This window comes from Dipodomys spectabilis, unplaced genomic scaffold (genome assembly GCF_019054845.1).
Source record: "Dipodomys spectabilis isolate Male_0828 unplaced genomic scaffold, ASM1905484v1 ptg000231l, whole genome shotgun sequence".
Lineage (NCBI taxonomy): Eukaryota > Metazoa > Chordata > Mammalia > Rodentia > Heteromyidae > Dipodomys > Dipodomys spectabilis.
In genome coordinates, this window is record NW_024870908.1 from 2,563,874 (window position 1) to 2,588,973 (window position 25,100).

General features: G+C 45.6%; 1 protein-coding gene across 3 annotated transcripts in view; it reads right to left on the minus strand.

Moving 5' to 3' along the window:
* Snx29 (sorting nexin 29) overlaps window positions 1-25,100 on the minus strand; it is a 232,860-nt gene that overhangs the window by 192,529 nt on the left and 15,231 nt on the right. For all 3 annotated transcript variants that reach the window (XM_042698295.1, XM_042698296.1, XM_042698294.1), the window contains exons 2-4: window positions 19,539-19,600; window positions 17,095-17,147; window positions 9,715-9,839 (exon numbers count right to left, since the gene is read on the minus strand). In XM_042698295.1, coding sequence (XP_042554229.1) covers window positions 9,715-9,839; window positions 17,095-17,147; window positions 19,539-19,600 — 240 coding nt within the window. The remainder of the gene's footprint in view (window positions 1-9,714; window positions 9,840-17,094; window positions 17,148-19,538; window positions 19,601-25,100) is intronic.

A 25,100-nucleotide genomic window follows, 5' to 3' on the forward strand; every position in this document is an offset into this window, starting at 1 on the left:
AATGTCCTCATTTCTGGTTATTCCACCTGCAAAATTACTAGGTGTGGAGATAGAGAAAGATTTAAAGCTTTAAGGAGAAGCAAAGAAAAGTTTGTTTATATTCATCAAATAGCATTCTACACCCACTGGGATCTCCTGGAAACCACCTCTCTAATCCACATGCACAGATTTTTCAGTCCTAATTCAAGTGTCTGCCTAGCTTTGCAATGGATGTTCTTCACTTATTGCTCGTTCTTCAACCCTTTCTCCTGCTGTCAATACTATGTTTTAGGCACTGTTATCCAACCTCACAACAACCAAGGGCATCTCCAAATCAAAGACAACTTCAGGCCAAAGATCTGGACAAGGACAGAACTTGCCTGGTGATGAACATCAGTAAAGTTAGTGGGCCAAAGGGCCAATGGGAGCTGAGCTTACATAAACCCCTTGAGCAATGAGGGCAGTGATGAGAGGAGACTCTACGTCTTCACCATGAGCATGATCCCAAAATTCCAAGGGGAAAAGCACAGTCTGCTGCCAGACCCAGCTTCCAATCTAGCGGCTAACCAGGCTCACAGAACCTTCTAAGACTGTGAGAGCCTTGGAGACTTCCTTCTAGAAGGATCTGGAAACCAGAAGCCAGAGTAATAAGTTTGATTTCACTCTAATGCTTCATTTCAATGCAGCTAGGTCTATGGCGTTCTTGTGGGCCATGAACTGGCCTAGGCCTTGGGATAGAGGCAAGGACGCATCCCCACCAGGCTTCCAGTCCACCAAGCAGGACACACTAGTGACAGGATCACTCAGCCAAATGACCGCGGGCAGGTCAATGAACTTTGCTAAACCTCTGATTCCTGTCAACACAAAGTTCAGAAACCCTCAGGGTTGTGGGGTGCTGGAGAACAGGAGGGTGGCGTAGTACACTGAGCACAATGCCCAGCCATAATGACCACCACCATGTGCCCAATGACCACCTAGAAGGGGGCATTTGTGTGCCTTCCGCTCTTCCGTTCTCTGCTAAGGGCATCTGCATTTGTGGATCAAGACACCCTTTCGATCTTTTAGAATAAACTTCCTCACAAAACCACCAATAGAGCAGTTCATGCAGGCCTGTCCCTACATGTCACACTTATCCCCTCCCTCATCCTATCAGACCAGACCACATGACTATACAAAACAGCTTTGTTTCCTCTCTGTGTCCCTCTCAGACATCAGGACCGGGAGCTGGGGGAGAGCAATGCCTGAAGCCAGCAGCCAATGATGTGTCTGGAACCCCTCCGACAGCACAGTTATTTCCATCACGTTTCACATCAAGTGACTCTCACCTGCGCCCGGTCTCTCTCGAAAAACCCAGTCACCTCCCTCTGACCTTGAATGCACATGAACGCTTTATGGTCTGTTTTCACCTTTCAATTCTGCAAAGTGCTTACTGCTCCAGAATCCTTTTAAAGCTTGTCAGAGCGATGGTGAGGATGATAAGAATTATCCCAGCAGAGTTCCACTTTCACCGCCAGAATTAATGCGGTCTATTTAAAGTGTGGCTCACCTGCCATTTAAAGCATGAGGTGTCCATAATTTAATTGGGGAATATATTCTGATTTGCTTTGAAACGTGGGATAAATTGCAAAAGTGTGCAAGGGCTTCTGCTTCTCAGAATACCTGTAAGCCTAGCTACTTGGGAGGCTGACATGGGGAGAATGTGGTTGAAGGCCTATTCAGACAGATACACCCTTCTCAAACAGTAACTGCATAGCGGCATACACCTATCATCTCAGCTGCTCGGGGGAGCTGAGGTTGGAAGGACTGCAGTTCCATACCAGCCAGGGCAGAACTATTTTCAAGACTCCATCCCAATGGGAAGAAACTGACCAAAGTAATATGCATCTATCATCCCAGTATGATGTGAAGCCTAGAACACACCCATCATGATCCAGACACATCCCAGGGCAGAAAGCAAAAGCTTACCTCAAAAAGAGCCTGTGCCAAAGTGGGCTGAAGGCATGGCTCAGCAATAGAGCACCTGCCTAGCAAATGTGAGGTAACTTAGTTCAAATCCCAATACTCCCAAAAACCAAGAACAAGAACCAGGACAGGGAAGGGGTGTGGAAGAGGCCAGAGAGGAGACAAGGGGAAACGTTTGTTCTGGTAAAGTTTCCAGCAGGCCTCATCCTTTGTTGACAATACCAAAGATTCATACTTTAGGGACTGCAAGAAGATGAAACCTTGGCTAAAACTCTGTAACACTGTGATGTTATGTGACTGAGTTAGTCCCCATTTTCCCCATTTGTACAATGAGGGTCAAGTATTTCCCTGTAAGGTTTGCTCTGAGGGAAAATGAGAGCCTAATATGCATCCAACAATGCAATCAGCAAGTGTAAACCACCAATTTACATATCTGGCATGAAACTGTTGTACAATGAAAAAACAGCTATTACTACTACCTCACTTGAAGCCAAAGCCCAGGTACGCAGGAACATCCCTTCCCTGTTCTCCAGGCATTCCATTTTCCTGTGGGCAACGTGTTCCATTTCATCCGTGGGAAGTTGCCTTAAGCACTGAGCTGTCAAGTTGCTCCTTGGAGACAGCAGGAAACCCAGGCTGGGCAATGACGAGTCCACCACGCTGTTCCCTACTCATAGCCTTATTTGAGACTTGGATCACTGTGGGGTTTTTTCATTACTTTTTTCTATTTTTTAATACTGTGTGAAACTATGAATATCCCTTAAGTTTGGTAGCCTCACTGGGTCTCACTGGGCGCTGGTGGCTCATGCCTGTAATCCTCACTTTTTTTTTTTTTTCTCGTCGATCATGGGGCTTGAACTCTAGGCCTGAGCGCTATCCCTCAGCTCTTCAGCTCAAGGCTAGTGCTCTACCACTTGAGCTACAGTGCCATTTCCGGTTTTCTGGTGGTTTATTGGAGATAAGAGTTTCACAGACTTTCCTGCCTGGGCTGGCTTTGAACCATGATCCTCAAATCTCAGCCTCCTGAGTAGCTATGATTACAGGTGTGAGCCACAGGTGCCCGGCTTTACTCTTACCTTTTTAAGCTGAAATCTGAGGATCACAGTTAAAAGCCAGTCCATCAAAAAAAAATCCCAAAGACTCTAATCTCCAGTTAACCATCCAAAAGGTAAAGTGGAACTTGTGGTTCAAGTAGTAGATCACTAGCCTTGAGCAGAAAAGCTAAGGGATAGTACCCAACACACACACACACACACACGCACACACGCACACACGCACACACACACACACACACGCACGCGCACGCACGCGCGCACACACACACACACACACACACACACACACACACACACACACACACACACACACACACACACGCTGAAGCTATTTTCCCTCAGAGAGGTACAAGGGAAAGGACCCGTGAGACTTACAATCCAGGTGTCTAAACACTGACAACTGATGCCAAAGCTGAGTCTTTATTGAAGAGACATGGAGACATGTGTGGAGCAGCACACAAGGCATTAGTCCAGCCACACCAGAGCTTCATGCACTGGACAGTATTCATGCCCCTATGTAGCTACAGCCCAAGCCTGCACTACTCCTAATGTCAAGGATCCTCCCTGGAACCCCATGGAGGCCTCCATAATCTGGAGGCCCACTGGCTGACACGAAGTTCATCAAGAATGACACCCTGGTCTCTGGCTCTCCCCCTAAAGCCAGGTGCTTTCTCCCAGCTGTTAGACTAGACACTGCTCCGTATTTTCTCCACCCATGGCAGAAGGCTTGCACGCTTTCTTTGACCAGAAGTAAACCTGAACGTTGCTGAGGACAGTGGAGAAGCACCAGGGGGGAACTGAAAGCATTTCAGGGAGGGCCGGGTGTAGGGCAGACTTCCCCTCACCACCACAGGACAGGACAGGCCTCTGCCGGCACATGCAGCTTCCTCCCAACTCATTTTCTTCAGAAAAGCTGCTGCCCAAGGTGACTCAATGAAGCAAAACATAACTCTGCTTTGAGTCAAGTGTAGTCAACCGTTCTCAGAAATCCCCACTGAGGACCAATGCAGCGGTTTCTCTATCCTTACCATTGCGGTGTATTAATATACTCGCTTCCAACGCACTGTGAAATGCGCACAAAAAGCAGAGGGCAGGAGTTGGCTCACTAGGAAAATGAGCACCATGGCCTGAAGTCTTGGGTGTTTCACTGTTTAACAGTACCGGATTTGAACTCCGGGCCTTGAGCTCACTAGCCACTGGAGCCTTTTTCACATTAACTTATTTTTTATATATAGGGTCTTAAGTCTTTTCCTAGGTAAGCTTTGGAAAGTGATTTTCCTACCTCCACCTCACAGGTAGCTGAGGTTACAGGCATGCTACAATGCCTGAATTTAGATAGGTCATCATAATTTCTTGCCTGTGCTAGTCTTAAACCAAGATCCTCCCCAACTATGCTTCTAAAGTTTCTGGGATTACAAGTGTGAGCCACCACACCCAAGCTCTGAAGTCTATATTTGAATGGAGCCTCTACTATGTAGATAGCCAAGCAAAACACTGAATACAGGAATGAACAAGGATGGACACAACCTCAGAAACAGCTGACAGAACAGAGCAGTGTCTACCCAGTCTGGTAAGAAAAACCCTGGGGATGGGGCTGGGAAGATGGCTCAGTGGTAGAGCGCTGGCCTTGCATGCATGAGGCCCTGGGTTCAATTCCTCAGCACCACATAAGCCAAAAGAAAAAAGCCAGAAGTGGCGCTGTGGCTCAAGTGGTAGAGCACTAGCCTTGAGCTGAAGAGCTGAGGGACAGCGCCCAGGCCCAGAGTTCAGGCCCCACGACCGGACCCAAAAAAAAAAAAAAAAAAAAGAAAGAAAGAAAAGAAAAGAAAAACCCTGGGGACTGGTAAGAAAAACACTAGGGATTGCAGGAGATGGCGACAGTGCAGGTAAACTACACAGGAAGCTTATGGGTTAACAGTCACAGATGGGCTGGGAAGGTGGCTCAGTGGTAGAGCACTTGCCTTGCATGCCTGAGGCCCTGGGTTCGATTCCTCAGCACCACATAAGAAAAAAGAAAAAAGCCGGAAGTGGCGCTGTGGCTCAAGTGGTAGTGCGCTAGCCTTGAGCTGAAGAGCTGAGGGACAGCGCCCAGGCCCCGAGTTCAGGCCCCACAACCGGACCCAAAAAAAAAAAAAGTCACAGAAATCTGAAACTCCAAGCAAGAATAAATTAAAATCACAGTGAGATCCCACTTCATATCCATGAGGATATGATTATTAAAAAAAAAAAAAAAAAAGGCAGGAGCTCCTGGCTCTTGCCTATAATCCTCCTCTTAGGAGGCTGAGATCTGAGGATTTTTGTTCAAAGTCAACCCAACCCAGGCAGCAAAGTCTGTGAGACTCATATCCAATAAACCACCAAAAAGCAAAAGTGGAGGGATGGCTCAGATGGTAGAGCACCAGCCTTGAGTGAAAGAGCTAAGGGACAGTACCCAGGTCCTGAGTTCAAGCTCCAGAATGGCATAGAAAAAATAAAGTAAAAGTAAAAAACAAAAAGGCAAGTGTGGAGGTGGAGAAACTTTTATACTACACTGCTGATGAGAGTTAAAATGGAACACGCACTGGAAAACAATTTGGTGGTCCCTAAAGAAGTGAAGCCTAGGATGAGCAGATGCAAGAAAATAAGTATCTGTACTTCTAACTTCACACCAGGTGCCCGTCATAGTATCTACATGCACAAATCTCAGGCTCAGATGGGCACCAGTGGCAGGAGGCTGAGATCTGAGGATTACGGTTCAAAGCCAGACCCGGCAAGAAAAGTCCATGCGACTCTTGAATCTCCAATAAACCACCAGGAAACCAGAAGTGGCGCTGTGGCTCAAATGATAGAGAGCTAACCTTGAGCAAAAGAGCTCAGGGACAGTGTCCAGGCCCTGAGTTCAAGCCCCATGACCAACCAAAAAGAAAAAATAATCTCCAGCTCTAGTTTCCTCAGTGAATTATTCCACTTGAGGAAGAAAAATGGCAATTGTATCCAAACTCATATACAAATAGAAAAAAAGGAAACACTTTCTAACTTGTATGATGAGCCTGAATAACCATGATCCCAAGTTATGGAAAAAAAGAATATTACAAAATAACAAGCCAATCTATCCAAGGCATAGAAGCAAAAATCAGAGTCAAAGCCAGTGACCCATGAAAAGCACAGTCATTACCTCACCAGGTTTTAGGCTAGGAATGCAGGAGTGGTTAACACGCAGAAGTCAAGCTCACCATGAAATAGGACACACCCTCAGGACAGTATTAGGTGTGAGCAGGCCTGAGGAGCCACCATGCTAACTGAACTGACCATAGTCTACTCTGGAGCCCAGGGCATAGGAACCCCAAGACTTGGTAACCTTGCTTCTTGACCCAAAAGAACGCACATACAAACTCAATCCTGGTGCCATTGCTTGCATCACCCAAACCAGAAAGGAGGACTCAAATGCTATCCGGAGCAGAGACGTGTGTAACGCTGACCCTGGGGAAGGCTGAGAAGCCCCACCAGCACAGCAGAGCCACAGAGCAACGCTGACTGGAGCCGACCAGACCCACGTTGCATTCCAATGCAGACCAGACAAACCCAGTGGGAGCAGTCAAAGCCGTGGCTACCTGTGAGGAAGAGGTAGGCAGAGTAACTAGCAGAGACTATGGGGCACTTTTTCCTAGACAGGAGGAGAGGAGTTGTGGCAATGATAGACACATGGTTGCATGTGTGGCCTGGGGAGGGTGCTGCTTGTTTGCCTGGGTGCCCTCTGTCAGCACCACAGAGACTGCAACAATGGACTCGGTGAATTGTCTTAAATATAACCCATCCAAAATTATGTCCTTTATCCCAGAGCATAATCCCAGAGTGAGTATCAAGAAGTGTGAACAAGAAGTACTTTCCTCCCATACCAACAGTGTGGAAAAAGGACTGTGCCACACAAGCTGGGGCACTGCACTTCACTTAAGTTCTAAGAGCAATAGGGAGCAATGGAGACTGTGGAGAACGAGAAGAATGCGTTTCCCCATCTATACAACTCAGTAGTGCTCAGTTTCAGCCAAAGATACTAGTGGAAATGTGTGTCCAGAACCACAGGCTGCCGTGTGGGGCAAGCTTGCTGAGTGTGGTGACATGCTGGCACCTCCAAGGCCACCCTAGGCTACGTAGCGAGACTCTGTCTTGAATGAATGAATGGAAAAAGGCTGCAAACCTGTATTTTAACATGAAATTGCACAATTTTGTTCTAATACTAGCAACGAAAGTTTTCAAGCTATGAGCACACAGTACAGGGGCACCAGCTCCTGGACTCAAGTCTTGCATCCAGCTTTCCCCTAGAGGACCCAGTGCAGCTATGACCCGGGCAAGCTCACCATTAGCTACAACATTGTGATTTTCAACAGTATCCTTTCCTTCTGTCATTACTTTGAGGCTCAGCTTTTCTCTCCTCTCACCTGTAATGGAGCTAATACTATAGCTTCAGGGGGTAGCTTGGCATTGATTCTTGTCAGCCAAGCCACAGTGGTCTCCAGGGAGTGGGCCACTGAGGAGCACAGGCTTGCTGGCAGAGGAGGGAAATGCTAGGAAGAGCCAGGAATTCAAAGCCAATCAGACTTGATTGAAATCCTCAGCTCTGCCTCCACCAGCTGTGGGAGCTTGGGTATGTTATTAAATAATTTGAGCCAAAGGTGTTATCATCCAAAACAGAAAAAGGACATCATCAGCCACCCTGGAAGACCACTGCCATGTTGCCATTTCTGAGCCTGGAATTTGCAAGAACTTTCTCTTTGAGTTCCTGTCGGCCCCATGAGGCAGGTCCCATGAATTCCTTCTCTTACACCAGAGAGACAGAAGCAAGAAGGAAATGTCCCAGAGAGCTTGCCTGAGCATTCTCTGAGCGGACAAAGTCTTAATACCTATGGCAGCACATAACGTGCCTGCCTGTCCCAGCATGGAGGAACAAACCAGGAGCTCTCTGATTCCAGTCTTTCTGTCCTAGGACACCACAAGGGATGGGACCAAGGGCTGAAGAAGCAATGATCGCATGATTCCCAGCTCACAGCAGCTGAAAGGCCTCGGGCTCTCCTCTAGCATTCACTGCAGCGGAGGTCTTAATCAGCCAGGGCTGTCCAGCAGCAAATAAATGGTTAATTAACCCTGCCCACAGTGATGGCGGTGATGCCCTTAGTGGCCACCCAAGGCAAAGCTAGTTTGCTGCGTTCCTGCTTCTAACTGCCACCGGCAACCAGAGGCAGCCCAGAAAACAGGCAAAGCCTCTTCCCACCCTCAGGTCGTCCCTTCATGGTACAGGTAGAGACCTCTGGCTAAGCCAGATAGGCATTGAGCACACACCGGGTAGTGATGCCCACAGCCACCGAGGCCCCTGATGCTGGCTGCCCTCTGAGCTCTGCCTCTTCCGTGGCTCTTTAAGAAAGGGATCCAGGAACCTTGAAAACCCAGCAGTGACTGGAAACCCCTCAAAGCTTCCTCTTAATCCCAACAGAACCATATTGATTTTTAAAAATTAGCAACTGGTGAGAGAAACAGAGGAAAAGGAAAAAAGATTAGTCAAAGAGCTGAAAGAAAGGAAGCACCGCAATCTGTGAATCAAGTAGATTTTCAGAGCTGGCCCAGCAAGCCAGCACCAAGACTCAGCCGTGAAGGAAGAGCGGTGGCAGCAGTAACACGTTAGCACATGGACAAGGACTGAGGGCCGGGGATGGCAGAAAAACCTCCCTTGGATCAGTGGGGAGGAGGAGACCATAGCCAGCTCAACACAACATGATTCACTTCAAGGTTATGACTGGCAGTTGTGGTCATGAACAGCTGTTTCCTCCATCTCCCCTGGAGGTCAGTAACGAAGATCCCTGCCACTCCTGAGAGCACAGAGGGCACTTATAGCAGCAACTAACACAGGGCCAGGCTCACACATTGAATGTTACATCACGCACCAACACACACAGGCCCAGGCCCACGTTAACACCAAATGTTACATCATAAACCAACACACAAAGCCAAGTTCACTCTAGCTCCGAGTGTTACATCATACACCAACACAAAGAGCCAGGCCCACACCAGTGCTGACTGTTAATGGTTGTCATTGCTACTAGCATTTTCCCTTCTTCCGGGACATATTTTTACAACATTCAAATGGATAGGAGAGGGCTGGGAATGTGGCTTAGTGGTGGAGTGCTTGCCTAGCATGCATGAAGCCCTGGGTTTGATTTCTCAGTATCACATACACAGAAAAATCCAGAAATGGCACTGTGGCTCAAGTGGTAGAGCACTAGCCTTGAGCACAGACAGGCTCAGGGACAGTGCTCAGGCCCTGAGTTCAAGTCCAAGACCTGTCCCCCCCCCCAAAAAAAAATAAATGGATAACAGAATCTAAACTCAGAGATGCGCGAGGTTTCTGTGGCTGTGGAAGACATTTAATTATGAAATGCCATGCTGGCCCCATGCATAAAGTGAGCACAGGTGGTAAATTTTCAAGCCACCACCTCGATAAGCTAAATCTCCCCACCCCCAGCTCAGAGGCGTGCGCTCAGAGAACTTCACCTTAGACACCAAACACCACCAGTAGGTCTTGTTAGCTTTTTTAAATTGCAAATAAGACATCAATTCTTTCACACACACACATTATACACAAAGCAGGCCTCACACAATGACTATCTTACTCGGTATTAAAGAGAAAATAAAAAGGGAACACACCAGAGAGAAGATAGGCCCCTCCAAGCCCCAGTGGGCAGTGCAGTACCTGTCTCGGTCTTGCTGGCGAAGCCCGCTGCCTGTTTGATGGCAGCTGCCGTGAGCGCTAGCCCTCGACTCCTCTTCAAGCCATGCTGTAGGACAGCTTCAAACTGGGCACACAGACAGGTTACCCTGCAGGGGAGAGAACCAGGGACTGGTCAGTCCACCAGACAGGATATGTCGGGATGGAATGGGAGGAGCATCTCCAAGGAGGGCCAGCGAGTCACAGGTGTAAACTCGGGAGACACCTGGATTTACAGGCAGGGCTGGATGACTGACCTGAACTGCTACACACACCCCGTTTATGTTCCCTTCACCTAACTCAGGGACACCCTGCAGTCTCCCCATACTCACCAGACACCTGAAGACCCAGTAATGGGGCTGGAGGAACAGGAAGGAAGAAGGAAGCAAGCAAGGAAAAGGGAATGGTACCAGCCAGCAGGGAGGGAACGCCAATGTATAAACAAATCAGTTCTTATGGGCAGGGGCTGAGTTGGTAACTGTATCCAATTCACAAATTCAACTCTAATTCCTATCACTTGTGGATGAAGGAACAAGATTACATTTTCAGACTGAATTCATTAGCCTGCCAAATTGGAAACATTGTGTAATTTCATGGCCTGTTACTTACACTAAAATAAATATGAATTCTGATTTCTTGTTCTTTTTCCTTATTAAGAGATGACATCGTGAACTGAGATCCAAAGTTGATGGAATTTTCAATTAAGTTACTGCGCATTTAATTGAATTTATTTCTCAGTAACCAAAGAAATGAGATTCGGAAACATGTAGAGGAGGAGGTCACACAGGTACCCCCCAATTTTCAGCATCCTCTCGGGGCTCCTGGACCCTGCTCAGTTGGATCTTCAGACTCAGAGCCCTTCCACTGTGTTGAGCAGCCAGCCCGTGCTAAATGAGCAGACATCTCCACATAACCAGACACCGGACTGGGCTTTGAGGCAGCGAAGATGTGACTGAGAGAGACAGGCAAGGTCTCATCTTGCTTTCACGTTCAGCACAGGGAGGGAACAGGCAAAAGGGAGTTAAGTGGTCTATTTCAAAAACTCTGAAGAAAATAAAACAGCCCATGTGGTAGGGGGCAGACTTAAAAGTTTGTGTGGCCAAACTGAAGATAGCCTTGAATATGACAAGAGACAGCAGATTTGACAGAGGGCCCAGTGCAAAGATCCTGAGGCCACCAACAACAACTCTGCCTAACTACAAAGATGTCCGGCTCCCACTCACCACACCACGCCTGTGGTAACAATACTACAGCTGTACATCATTCTGTGGCTGGTAAAAACATCCCTGCCCATTATTTCACTAGCTCCTCCCACCTACTTAGAATACATTTTAGACTCGACAAAACTAAGGCTTAAAGGTACTGAAGTGACTGCCTGCAGACAGTTAACAAGAAGAAGTAATACCTCACACACCCCACACTGATCCAATATACCCCATTCCACCAAGACAAACCACCTGTGCTGAAGCTGGCTTGTCAAACTCACAAGATCAAATACCCCCCCTTCTCTCTTCTCTCTCTCTCTCTGTCTCTGTCTCTGTCTCTCTCTCTCTCTCTCTCTCTCTCTCTCTCTCTCCCTCCCTCCCTCCCTCCCCCTCCCTCTCCCCCTCTCCCTCTTTCTCTCTCCCTCTCTCCCTCCCTCCCTCCCTCCCTCCCTATCCTCTTCCTCCTCCCCCCATCCCTGTCTTTTACATATACACTTTGGATTTGGGGTATGAACAGAATATTATACCCCATACCAGCCCCCAAACTAACAACAGCTCCAGTTTTGCCAACACTCTCCCTAATTCCAGTCTTCACCACACCTCCACCCATCTGGCACATCTGACAATGTGTATTATTATGCATTATTATTTGTCCTAAACTTGATTCATTTTGTTCCCTTACATAAGCCTGGTTTTCCATCTTTTTCTGGCTTTATTGTTGTATTGGCACCAAAGGCTGAACTTGGCTTCAAGCTTGCTAAGCAAATACTCTATTACCTGAGCCATGCCCCCAGTTCTTTTGCTTTCAGTTTGTCTTTCAAATGGAAGCTCATCCTTTGGCCTGGTCTTGGATTATGAACCTCCTATTTTTGCCCCCCAACCCTCAATAGTTGGTATTATAGGCATGTATCACCACAGCCAGCCCCAAGCCATTTTTGTCAATCATGGGGCTTGAATTCAAAGTATGGATGCCATCCTTGAGCTTCTTTGCTCTAGGTTAGCATACTGAGATACAGCTCCACTTCTGGGTTTTTGCTGGTTAATTGGTGGTGAGTCTCATGACTTTCTTGCCCAGGCTGGCTTCAAACCACGATCTTCAGATCTCAGCTTCTTAAGTAGCTAGGATTACATGCCACCTGGTGTGCCTGGCCAAATACACATTTTTTGTTTTGGTTTTAGGTTTTTTTGCCAGTCCTGGGGCTTGAACTTAGGGCCTAGGGACTGTCCCTGAGCACCTTTTTGCTCAAGGCCAGCACTCTACCACTTGAACCATGGCACCACTTCTAGCTTTTTCTGAGGAATAGAACCCAGGACTTCATGCATGCTAGGCATGTTACCACTAAGCCACATTCCCAGCCCCAAATATGCCTATTTTTAAAAAAGAAAAACCTCTACTGCTATTGTTACCAGCACTGGGTGTCAAAACAGAGTAGCTCTATAAGGAAATTAAAGTATTAAATTCTGACTTCGCTATGGCCAGAGACTGAACTCAGTTCGGTCTGACCTGCCCAGAGTTTTAAAAAGAAGATAGAAGTTGTAATATATTATTTTGAACTATTTTGAATAAGCTGACATTTTCATAGGTCAAAAACAATCAAATATCTGCAATTTCATTTAGTTCAACTTAATCCCAAACCAAGTGTTTCACCTGGTATCGCTGAACCTGCCAAAGGCCTGAAAGAAACCTAATGCTGTGACATTTAACAGTGAAAATGATGTTAAGTCTCTCACTTAGGTGAAGTGTGGCCCATGCTGTGAGCCAGGTGTCAGGGCCACACTCAGCAGATCACACCACTTACAAACCACAGGGCAGGACTCACCAAGAGTCTCCACACATCAAATGAGCTGTGGGAGGTGCGTGCACAGCCATTTAATTTTTTTTTTTTTTTTGGTCCGGTCGTGGGGCCTGAACTCTGGGCCTGGGACTGTCTCTCAGCTCTTCAGCTCAAGGCTAGCGCTCTACCCCTTGAGCCAAGCGCCACTTCCGGCTTTTTTCTTTTTGCTTATGTGGTGCTGAGGAATCGAACCCAGGGCCTCATGCATGCAAGGCAAGCACTCTACCACTGAGCCACCTTCCCAGCTCCAGCGATTTAAATTTTTGACATTCCTTTTGATCTGTTTCCTTGTCATTTTTGACTGTGTTTGTAGCATTCTTTCATAAGACAGGCTTGCCATACACAACACTGTACAACAGAGAGACCAGACTGCCATTCCAATATAGTGGCGGCAGTCAGCAACCACTGGACTTTTGGCCACCTTGTGTCCATGCCACCTTCATAAAGCACCCAGACTTCAGTGATCTCTCTCCCCTACTAGCTATAATCTTGATGGACGGTATGCCCAAGTCAACCTTTTTGCTACAAAAGCCTACAGGGCTCCAGAAAGCTCCCTCAGGACCACTTGTCAGCCGTGAGGAACAGAGGTGATTCAATCACCTCTGCAGACCTCCCACCAGCTATTCCAATGCTGGGCCACTTCCCCTCTCAGGGAAAAGGCAGTAATGCCGCCTTTTCTACTGCCTGTGGCTGAATACATTTCAAAGAGAAGATCAAGACTTGGCAACTGAAAAGGAACTCCCTTAGAGGGAAGAAACAGCCTTTTTGAAAAACCAGCCTCAAAACCGATACAACCACCTGATAAGAAAAATAATGCCATATTGCCATTTCAGTGTTTAAAGGGGACTGCTTCCAGACCCTCAGTGATACCAAAATCTGAGTGCTTCAGCCTCTTATGTAAATTGACATAGAACTATACACACCTTCTCTTATATTTTAAACCATCTCCAGAGCCCTTATAATACCTAATACAATTTAAAAAATGCTAGGTAAATAACAAACTACGTTGTCTAAGGATTTGTGTCCCCCAACATATGTTTATACGTATTCAATAAGATGCTTCGTTGTTGTTTTGGTTTCTGGGGGCAGAATCCAAAGCCTTGTACATGCCAAGCATACACTTTGCCTTGGATCCCTAAAAAGAGCTAGGATCCATTATTTAATATTTTTGCTGAACAGTGAGTTGACTTCTCAAAAGCGGAATCCACAGATTCAGAGGTCACCTGTACACCAGAGAGCTGAAGAGTATGCTAACACATCCAAGATGTGTAACTGTCCCCAGAAAGACTTAGTTCCCAATTCAACAATGTTCAGAGACGGGGCTCTGTGGAAGTCATTGAGTAAAAAGACATTATTAGCTAGATTATGGAAATGATAGGGGTCACTGAGGTATGCCTCTTGAAGGCTGCCCCATCCCTTCATCTCAGTCCCTCTCTCTATGTCCCAGACACATGAGGCAAGCTGTTCAGCTCCACTGGCCCTTCTGCCATGAAGTTCTGCCTCACCTCAGGCTCAGAAACAAGGCAGCAAGCTGACCACACGCACTGTAACCTCTGAAGGCGCGAGGCAAAATGAATCTGCCCTCCTTTTCAATTGTTTGTCTCAAGAACAGGATCTGAGGATCCTGGAAAGATAATTCTGAGAGGCTCTTATCTCCAATTAACAAGCAAAAAGCCTGAAGTAGAGCTGTGGCTCAAGTGGCAGAGCACCAGCCTTCAGCAAAAAGCTAAGGGACACCACCCAGGTCCTGAGTTCAAGCCCCAGTAACCGCACCAAAAAAATAAAAATAAAAATAAAAGAGCTGGGTACCAGTGGCTCACACCTGTAATCAGAGCTACTCTGGAGGCTGATATCTGAGGTAGCAGTTCAAAGCCAGCTCAGGCAGGAAGCGCTGTGAAACTCTTATCTCCAATAAACCAGCACAAGTGGTGCTGTGGCTCAAGTGGTAGAGCACTAGCCTGAAGCTGAAGAGCTGAGGGACAGTGCTCAGACCCAGAGTTCAAGCCCCATGACTGACAAAAAAAAAAAAAACCAACTTAGGCTACATGGTTTTGCCTCTCAGGGTCTGCTTCCTCATCAGTAAGGCAAGGAAACACTACTGCTCCTCCTGAGGGTGTCTTGAAAACTGAGCATCAACATAAAGAACAACAAAAGCAATAACAGTAACTATTATCATTAATATGAAATAGTATACTGCTTCTAGCCATAAGCAATAGTGATTGCAGAGGAATTAACATGTTCAACTTCTACTATTTTACAAAATAGAAGTTAATAGCATTAACCTCACATTCAGAGTACAACTGCCTCTCTAAGGAAATAGACAACTCAATTATGGAGTAATAGAAGAAAAGTGACACAGAAGTCACACACACTCTTGCCACATGTACATACAGATGAATCAACCTGGCCAGGGAAGGAGGAGCCCTTAGTTAGCTCTGCATCCAGCACCTGGAACACTGACCAGACCAGAAGCCTTGGTGTCAACTGCAATCATCCAAGGAGCTCATCAAAAACACAAATTGCCAAGCAAACACTCCCACACCTATTCAGGCACACCTACACAGCCTGACTCAGTGGATGGAGGATGGACTATGACATCCGCATCATTAGTTTATGAGCCTCCCGGTGATTCTGATGCACATGAGGTTCATCGGAGGCCCTCGGGAAGATCTGAGTCAATGATTCTATCTACTATGCCAATGTCATCAACATACACTGAGACTCTAATGTGTGGTAGGCACAGAATGTCTGTGAAAAACCCTGTGAATTGGAGAGAGAGAGAAAGAGAGCAACAGCAGCAACTCTGTTCGCAAAGGTCACAAAGCTCACAGACCTGTGGTACTGACAAGTAAGCAGGTGTGTACCTGGCTACATGACGAGGAGCACACATGCATCTAATGGCACTGAGCACCTTCCAGATGCAGAAAGGCACTGGAGAGCTATCCACAAAACAAGACTGCTAAACATCCTATCTGCACAGATCTGGTGCTTGGTGCCAGGAGAGAGGGAAGAGACAAAACTAAACAGCATCATGTTGAGTTTGTTAGGTGATGTATGTTATGGAGAAGAACTAAGCAGAGAAGGAAGGGGTCATTTCTAATCTGCACCTCTGTCAAAGAATCTCCAGAGCTCTGGTAAATATGTTTCTACAAGCTTTGCTTGCAGCCGTTAAAGTTTCACAGGAGAATAAGAGGATGAGGGTCAAGCAGACCAGGCAGTGCCTGGCTCTGTTGGGTGGCTGGAGCCAGCAGTGAGGGCATGGACGCTGTGTAGCTGAGATGAATGCTGAGCAGGCATGTTCCCTCGGCCTCTCCACAGGCCACAGAGCAGGAATCAGCTCTTCTGACATCACAAGGAATTTCCAGCAAGGGCTGAACGCCTGTATGTCTCTCACCCTGTCAAAATCTATGTGTCCAGCCAATGTCATAAGCTTAGGCAACCAAGTCAGCCATTCCTGGGTTGTGAATGCTTATCGTGAGTTCTGAGGCTTCCTTTTAAAGCAAAAAGAACACATGACCACAGGAAATAACAGGAAAAATACCAAAGATATAAAGATTTCTAATGTTTCTACCTCTATTCATGTTATGGACTCTTTTTTGCCAGATTTCTTTGACATAACCAGACAATGTGCACTTATATAATTTAGAATTCTGCTTTTTGTTTATTACATATTTGATTTTTTTAAGTGCTACCTGAATTTTTCTACTTAAAAACAAATTCTAACTAGGCACCAATGGCTCATGCCTATAATCTTAGCTACTCAGGAGGCTAAGATCTGCAGATCACAGTTCAAAGCTAGCCCAGGTCAGAAAGTCCATGAGACTCTTACAAAACTAAAAAAAGAAAAAAAAGAAAAGAAAAGCCAGAAGTATAGCTGTGACTCAAGTAGTAGAGCTCTGGCCTTGAGCAAAATAAGTTCAGGGACAGCACCCAGGCTACAAGTTCAAGCCCAAGGACTGACAAAAAAAATTCTGTATGAATATCATTTTTAATGGCTGTATAACATGCTATCCCATTGATGGATTTCACTTGATTGACCATTTCCCAATAAGTGGGTTTTTAGGTTTCTGAATCTGCAAAACTAAAAACTGTCTTGAAAATAACTTCATACAAAAAGGCATCTGAAGTAGATCCTTCAGAACAGATTCCTCAAAGGAGAAAATGGGCAAGCAGGATAGTGTTCACAGTAGTCACCACACGAAAAGTCATAGTGGACCCACTCCACGCACTGTGCATCTGGACACAGAAGCAGAACACAGCTGCCAGCCATCTCTTACTAACTCATGGGTCATGAGGGTAAGTGGACTGAGAAGCCACAGACTTACCTGCTGTCAGAATCGGAGGCGATTTCCTTTCTTCCTCCGAAGCGGATCTGACACTGCACAGAAAAAGAAACTGCTGAGGTAAGCTGTTGGGATGAGACACTCAAAACCTCACAAAACAGCCCACAGGGGCTGACCCCTGTGGAAGGAGACAAAGGGCCAGAAACCTCAGGAGCTGAGTCAGGGCATCTCAAGGCCCTGGATGTCCATGCAGGAGGTAAGAAGGCAAACATTTCATCCTCCCAGCTGCCACTTGAAGGAAGCCTTTGTCCCCCACTTGTGTGAAGGTGAGCCCCCATGGAAAGTAAAATGAACAGGGAAACACAGCACACAGGTCCTTCTACAAAGCACCCAGAAACTGCTCCTGTGTGTCAGCAGCTGACCTGTAAGGCAGAACTCACAGGCAATAACTAGAACTTCCACAAATCAGAGGGGATAATGCCTTTTTGACAGGGCCTCCCAAAACTACGAGTACATAAATCAAGCTTCCCACAAGTCAGTTGTACTAAATGACAATTTATCCAGGGTAGGCTAAAAAGAAAGGTAACTATTCTTTATGCTTATTTGTGACAAAATAGAAAATAACAAGGTGCTGGTGACTCACAGCTATCATCCTAGCTACTCAGGAGGCTGAGATCTGAGGAACACAGTTCAAAGCCAGCTCAGGCAGAAAAGTTTATGAGACTCTTATCTCCAATTAGACACCAGAAAACTGGAAGTGGAGCTGAAGCTGAAAGTGGTAAAGCACTAACCTTGAGCAAAAGAGCTCAGGGACGGCATTCAGGCCCTGACAAGCCCCACGACAGACCAAAAAAAAAAAAGAAGAAGAAGAAGAAAGAAAGAACTGTAAAATTCAACTCAACATTATGTTATGTGCTTATCACCACTATCAACTACTCTGTGTGTCTGTCTGTGTGCGTGTGTGCATGCACGCACATACACACATGCACAGGTGAACTTGAACTCAGGGCCTGGGCACTGTCCCTGAGCTTTTATGCTCAAAGCTAGTGTACTATCACTTCAGCCACAGCTCCACTTCTAGCTTTTTGGGTGGTTAACTGGAAATAAGAGACTCATGGACTTTTCTGCCTAGGCTGGCAGATTTCAACCTCCTGAATAGGTAGGATTACAGGCATGAGCCACTAACTCACGTAGCTAGTCCTGACTATCTACAACTGACTCTCTCTCTCTTCTCCTCTCTCTCTCTCTCTCTCTCTCTCTGTCTCGGCCAGATCTGGGGCTTAAACTCAGGACCTGGACATTGTCCCTGAGTTTATACTCAAGGTTAGCACTCTACCACTTGAGCCACAGCAGCACTTCCAGTCTTTTCTGGGGTTTGTTTTGCTTTGTTTTTGTATGTTTTTATTGTAAAAATGCTGTACAGAGACCTTTTCTGTTTATATGGTACTGAGGAATTGAACCAAGGGCTTCATGCGTGCTAGGCAAGCACTCTACCACTAAAACACATTCCCAGTCCCTCTTAAAGGGACAGAATCTTTGCTATGGATAGCATGTTTTCAAGATGTCTAAACTTACAATAAAAATACATACAATTTGCCAGGCACCAGTGGCTCAAGCCTGAAGTACTAGCTATTCAGGAGGCTGAAACTTGAAAATCACAGTTTGATACTAGTCTGGACATGAAAATCTCAGACTATCTTTTTTTGGGGCCTGAATTCTGGGCCTGGGCGCTGTCCCTCAGCTCTTCAGCTCAAGGCTAGTGCCTACCACTTGAGCCACAGTGCCACTGCTGGCTTTTTCTGCTTATGTGATGCTGAAGGAATTGAACCCAGGGCCTCACGCATGCAAGGCAAGCTCTCTACCACTGAGCCACCTTCCCAGTCTCTCTGTTTATTTTTAAGGTTTCACATATTTATTACTTTGCCCATTCTTAAAGTAAACAAAGAAAAATCAGTTTAACAAAATGCCCGACTGACGTTTCAGCTTGACTAGTTCATGATAGAGCATAAACGTGGGCATCTGGTGCAATTCCTTACAGACCCAGCTTGTTTCTCCCCCAGTGTCTTCTCTTGGAGTTGTACCTGATTTTGTTACCAGTTTTCATCCAATCCACTGGGGAATGGGACGATTTTGCTTTTGTTTCTTGGCCAGAAATCACTTGATTCTGAAAATCTTGTGAGAAGACATGGTGAAAAGCCCAGGAAGGTACAGTCTGTGAAAATCTTATTTCCAATTAATCACAAAAAAAAAACAAAAAAAAAAAACAGAAATGGAGCTGTGGCTCAAGTGGTAGAGCACTAGCCTTGAGGAAAAAAAAAAAAAACTCAGAGACAGAGTCCAGACCCTGAGTTCAAGCCCCAGGACCAGCTAAAAAAAAAGAAAAGAAAAAGAAAAGTACATCTGTGTGTACAAAGGGGAAGAACTGACTTCTATATTAAGTCTTGAACACGCTTATACAATGTAAAAATCACGCGTGCTCTTCTTACCTGCTTCACGGCATCCAGCAATCGCTCCAGCAGAAATTGTCTTTTGTCATTGGTCTGTGGTCCTGAAATGTGATGATGCTTCATTAGTTCTGTCTGACACTCAGCCTGTCATTAAGACTGTCCAACACTACAGCATCCAGCAGTCCCCTACTAGGATAAGTGCTCTCCTGATCTTCAACAAAAGAGGTACTAATCTACATTACAGCAACAACGTTTGCCTGTTTGCCCATCACTGCATCTCAGGAAACTAATTTCCCCAAATTGGAAGGATGTGTCTAAGAGTGTCTCAACGTTGAAACTACTACCATTGTGAGATGTTTAGCAGCATCCCTCACCTCTACCACTAATACCATTGGCACATATGTACCTGACCAGTGACAACCAAAATGTCTTCACACTAGATGTCCCCCTGGAGAGCAAAAGTGCCTTTAGTGGACAACCAGGAATCTAACATAAAATACTAGCTTCCCAGGATGGCAGACCCTGCCATTTCTCACTTATCATCATTTCCAGTATCCCTTTGCCGAGCTACTTTCAGCAATTCATACCAGAAAACCTGATTATACCCCTTTTCTCAGCAGCTAAGACTGGCCTTAGGACATATGGCAATTAGAAGTAAGCAGAGGGGACCATTTTCCCTAAAATCAGGAACAAGGCAAGGATGTGCATTCTCTCCACTCCTCTTCACTATAGTTCAGGAATTCTTAGCCAGAGCAGTAAGGCAAGAAAAGGACATTAAAGGGATCCACATATGAAAAGAAGAAATTAAACTATCTCTGTTTGCAGATGACATGATCTTATATCCCAAGGACCAAAAAAATTCTACTCCCAAACTCCTGGAACTAATCAACCACTTTGGCAAAGTAGCAGGATACAACATTAACGCACAAAAATCAGTAGCCTTTCTGTATGCCAACAATGTACAAGCAGAAAGGGAAATCATGAAAACAAGCCCATTTGAAATAGCCTCAAAAAAAATCTAGCAAAGATGGAAAATATCTATTTAGTGAAAACTACAAAAATCTAAAGAAAGAAAAAACAAATAGTTTAAATAGGGATATAGGTGGATTCATTGCAACAATGAGATGTACAGGTCGTTATGTAGAAAAACAAACTTTGTAACTTTGGTGGGGGGGGAGGATTAGGTGGGGAGGGAGTATGGGAAGGGATGGAAAGGGGAAACAAAGGAGGAGGCTACAATGCTTGATAAGAAATGTACTCAATTATCTTGCCCATGTAATTGTAACCCCTCTGTACAGTATTTTCACAATAAAAAAAAAACTAAAGAAAGAAATCAAAGGGGACACCAGGAAGTGGAAAGACCTTCCATGTTCATGGATAGGTAAATTCAATATTGTGAAAATGGCCATACTGCCAAAAATGGTATACAAATTCAATGCAATCCCCATCAAAATCCCAATGATGTTCTTTACTGAAATAGCGTAAACAATCCAAAAATTATCATATGAAGAACAAAAGACCTAGAATAGCCAAAGCAATTCTAAGCAAAAGAAGCAACACAGGTAGTATCACAAAACCAGATTTCAAGCTCTACTATCAAGTCATAATAACAAAAACAGTTTGGTATTGGCACAAAAATAGACCTGAAGATCAATGGAATAGATTAGAAGAACCAGAAATAAAACCACACACTTATAGTCAACTGATATTTGACAAAGGAGCCAAAAACATACAATGGAAAAAATATAGCCTCTTCAACGATTATTGGGAAACTGGGCAGCCACATGCAGAAAACTAAAAGTGGATCCCTGCTTGTCACCATGCACTAACATCAACTCAAAATGGATTAAAGACCTCAACATCAGACCCAAAAACTCTGAAACCTCTGCATGACAGAGTAGGAGAGGCATTAAAACTTATAGGCACAGGCAGGAACTTCCTCAACAGAGTCCAGGGGCACAACAGATAGGAGAGAGACTCAACAAATAGGACTACATTAAAATAAAAAGTTTCTGCACAGCTAAAGACATAACTAGTATACTATACTAAAAAAATCAGGAAAAGATCTTTACCACTAACACATCAGACAAAGGCCAGATATCTGATATATACAGGGAACTCAAGAAACTAACCCCTCCCAATCCTAATAAACCAATCACTTAAATGGGCAAGGAAGCTAAGGAGAGACTTCTCAGAAGAAGAGGTAAGAATGGCAAGGAAACATATGAGGAAATGTTCAACATCCCTGGTGGTAAAGGAAATGCAAATCCAAACAACCCTGAGATACCATCTTACCCCAGTTACACTGGCTAATATTCTGAATCAGGACCACAACAAATGCTGGTGGGGATGTGGAGAAAGAGGAACCCTACTGCACTGTTGGTGGGAATGTACACTAATACAACCGCTTTGGAAAGCAGCCTGGAGGCTCCCCCAAAAATTAAACATAGACCTTCCCTACAACCCAGCCATACCAGTAGGCATCTACTCTGAGCATCGTGAGCCAGGATATGACAAGGACACCTGCACATCCATGTTCATTGCTGCACTATTCACAATAGCCAAGACATGGAAACAACCCAGATGCCCCACCATAGATGGATGGATCCAAAAAGTGTGGTACCTATATTAAAATGGAATTTCACACACCCATTGGAAAGGCTAAAATAATGTCAGGGAAATGGATGGAACTAGAACAAATCATGTTGAGTGAGGTAAGCCAAGATCAGAGACAAATGACACATGATATGTGGAAGTTAAACGTAAAATGCAACAGGATATGATGGATTATACAGGATTCTAGACACCCATATGCTGTGAGACCAAAAGAGGACAGCCTTAAGAGAAAATCACCAAGTTGAGGCAGGCACCGGTGGCTCACGCCTGTAATCCTAACTAGCTAGTCAGGAAGCTGAGATCTGAGGATTGAGGTTCAAAGCCAGCCCAGGCAGGAAAATCCGTGACACTCTTATCTCCAATTAACCACCAGAAAACCGGAAGTGGCGCTGTGGCTCAAGTGGTAGGGCACTAGCCTTGAGCTGAAAAGCGACAGTGCCCAGGCCCAGAGTTCAAGCCCCAGGACCAACAAAATAAAAAACTAAAAATAAATTAAGAAAACCACCAAGTTGTAATACCCAAACGCTTCTTTATGTGTATATAAAATAATATACACACTGAAATGAACTCCAAAGATAAGGAAACAAAGGACCTTTTCTTAGTTTCTTTCAGATGATTCTGTATTCATTACCTCATATACAATGAATACGTGTATACATCTGAGGAAAATGGGTGAAAAAGTGCAGCAGCAGAACCCACTGGCTGCACTGGACATGGATGAAAGTGAACCATGCAACTTGTGGACAGAGATGGGAGGGAGTGAATGGGAGAGAATGGTGGAACAGACGATACTATGCAAAAGGAAGGAAATGTACTTATTACCTGATGTATGCAAAGGTAAGCCTGCTGTATATCACCTCTAAAGTAATAATAGAGTAATTTTAAAAAAGAAAAAAGAAGTAAGCAGAGGGGCGCTGGGAGCATCATGCCTTTTGATAAGAGGAGAAAAAAATGTGACATCCATTATTCCTTCCTCCATCTTCTGGCCTTGTTCATAAACAAGAGTGGAGCCAGAGCATCATCCTAGGAAAGCCCAAGAGAAGCAAAGACACCTGCCCAGATATCACTGAGTTGCTTAGCCAACTTTAGAAACAACCTGCATCCAAAAGCATTCCCAAATAAGACACAGAATCAATGAATTTCCAATAACAAGGTCCAGGGCAAGAGTATTTCAAAGTATCGGGCAGATTATTGTCAAATGGATGCTCTCCAGAGACCCTGAGAGTGCCAATCTGCAGATAGGGAAGTGGATCATAATACACCAGCCCAGAGCAATTGTTTCAAAGGACACTCAAACCTAAAGGTGTTCCACACCACAGGCAATGATTTGCTGGCAAGCTGCTTCTGTCTTGGGCAACTCTAGGAGCGCAGCACTGGGGAGAAACAGCAGGGGACTGGCTCTCACAGAGCCAATGCTTCCTGCAAGTCAAACCAGGGCCAGGCAGTCAAGAATGACCACCACATGCTGCACAGTTCCTGTATACCTAATTTGGACTCTAGGGATGGAAAGCCTGGAGTAGGAACTCCTGACCAAGGTGCCTGCCTTACCCCAGGACAGAGAGCAAAACTCCACAAATGTTGTCATCACGGCTTCTTCTAGAAGAGAGTATGAGAAAGGAAAGCCTACACACCATATCCACCAGACAAGAGTTCTTCCTAAGTGGAAGTGAAGTGTGGGTATAGACCACCCCTGCCCACAGCCTCCAACATATCTTGACACATTCCCAGTTTCTGTCTACCACAAGGTCTAGCTTCTACTCTTCCCTTCGGCACACCAGAATAGAGAAGTAGGGCTTGCTTACTTCCTTTTTCCAAGCACTACGCCCAAAAACTCTCTGCCCTTAGGCAATGCCAACTGAAAAGCTGACAGACTGTTGTCCTTAGAAATGCCTTTGCTATTTCCTCTCATAACAACAGAAATTTATGTGAAAAATACAAGGAGAAAAGATCAGGAAAGAATGTATAAGTAATCATCGTCTCATTACTGACAATCTTCTTTTTTTTACTGCCAGTCCTGGGACTTGAACTCGAGGCCTAGGCTTTGTCCCTGAGGATCTCTGTGCTCAAGGCTAGCACTCTGCCACTTGAGCCACAGCACCACTTCTGGCTTGGTCTGTTTATGTGGTATAAGGAATCGAACCCAGGGCTTCATGCATGCTAAGCAGGTATTCTACCACTGAGCCACATTCCCAGCCCATTACTGACAATCTTAATGCCATGCTTCTCTATCTTTAACATGTGCACAGGTCTCCTGGAGATGACGTTGAAAGGTAGACAGAAAGTGGCAGATGGGGCTGGATATTCCCATGCCACCAGGCTCCAAGGTGAGGCTGCCATTGATGGTTCCTCATCCACACTTCAACAGCGCCTATCCTTCCTATAAGAATTCCTGTCTTTTTTTTTTTTTTTTTGGTCATAGGGCTTGAACTCTGGGCCTGGGCGCTGTCCCTTAGCTCTTCAGCTCAAGGTTAGCCCTCTACCACTTGAGCCACAGCGCTACTTCTGGTTTTCTGGTGGTTTATTGGAGATGAGAGTCTCATGAACTTTCCTGCCCGGGCTGGCTTTGAACCATGATCCTCAGATCTCAGCCTCCTGAATAGCTGGGATTACAGGCATGAGCCACCAGAGCCCAGCAGTTCCTGCCATCTTCTGCTCTACTGCTTGCTCTAGAAGATTCGTCAGCAGCATCCTGTGCCTTGCCTTGCAAAGCCTCTACAGTGGAAAGCCTGTGCTCTGCAAAGACCCAAGCTGAGGCTGCGTAGGTCTCAGCGCTGTGGCCCACCTCACTGTGGTCTATGATCTCTCTCTCTCTCTCTCTCTCTCTTTCTCTGCAGGCAGGCAAGCCCCACTCTAGGGGGACCATGGTAAGCTCAAAGCAGGCGCCGGAGGCATCTGAGCCTATGAGAAGGGGTCTTACAGGGTACAGGCTGCGCAGGCCTGCTCAGCAGTGGCAGGAGGTCTAGAGAGGTCACTTCACACTGAATG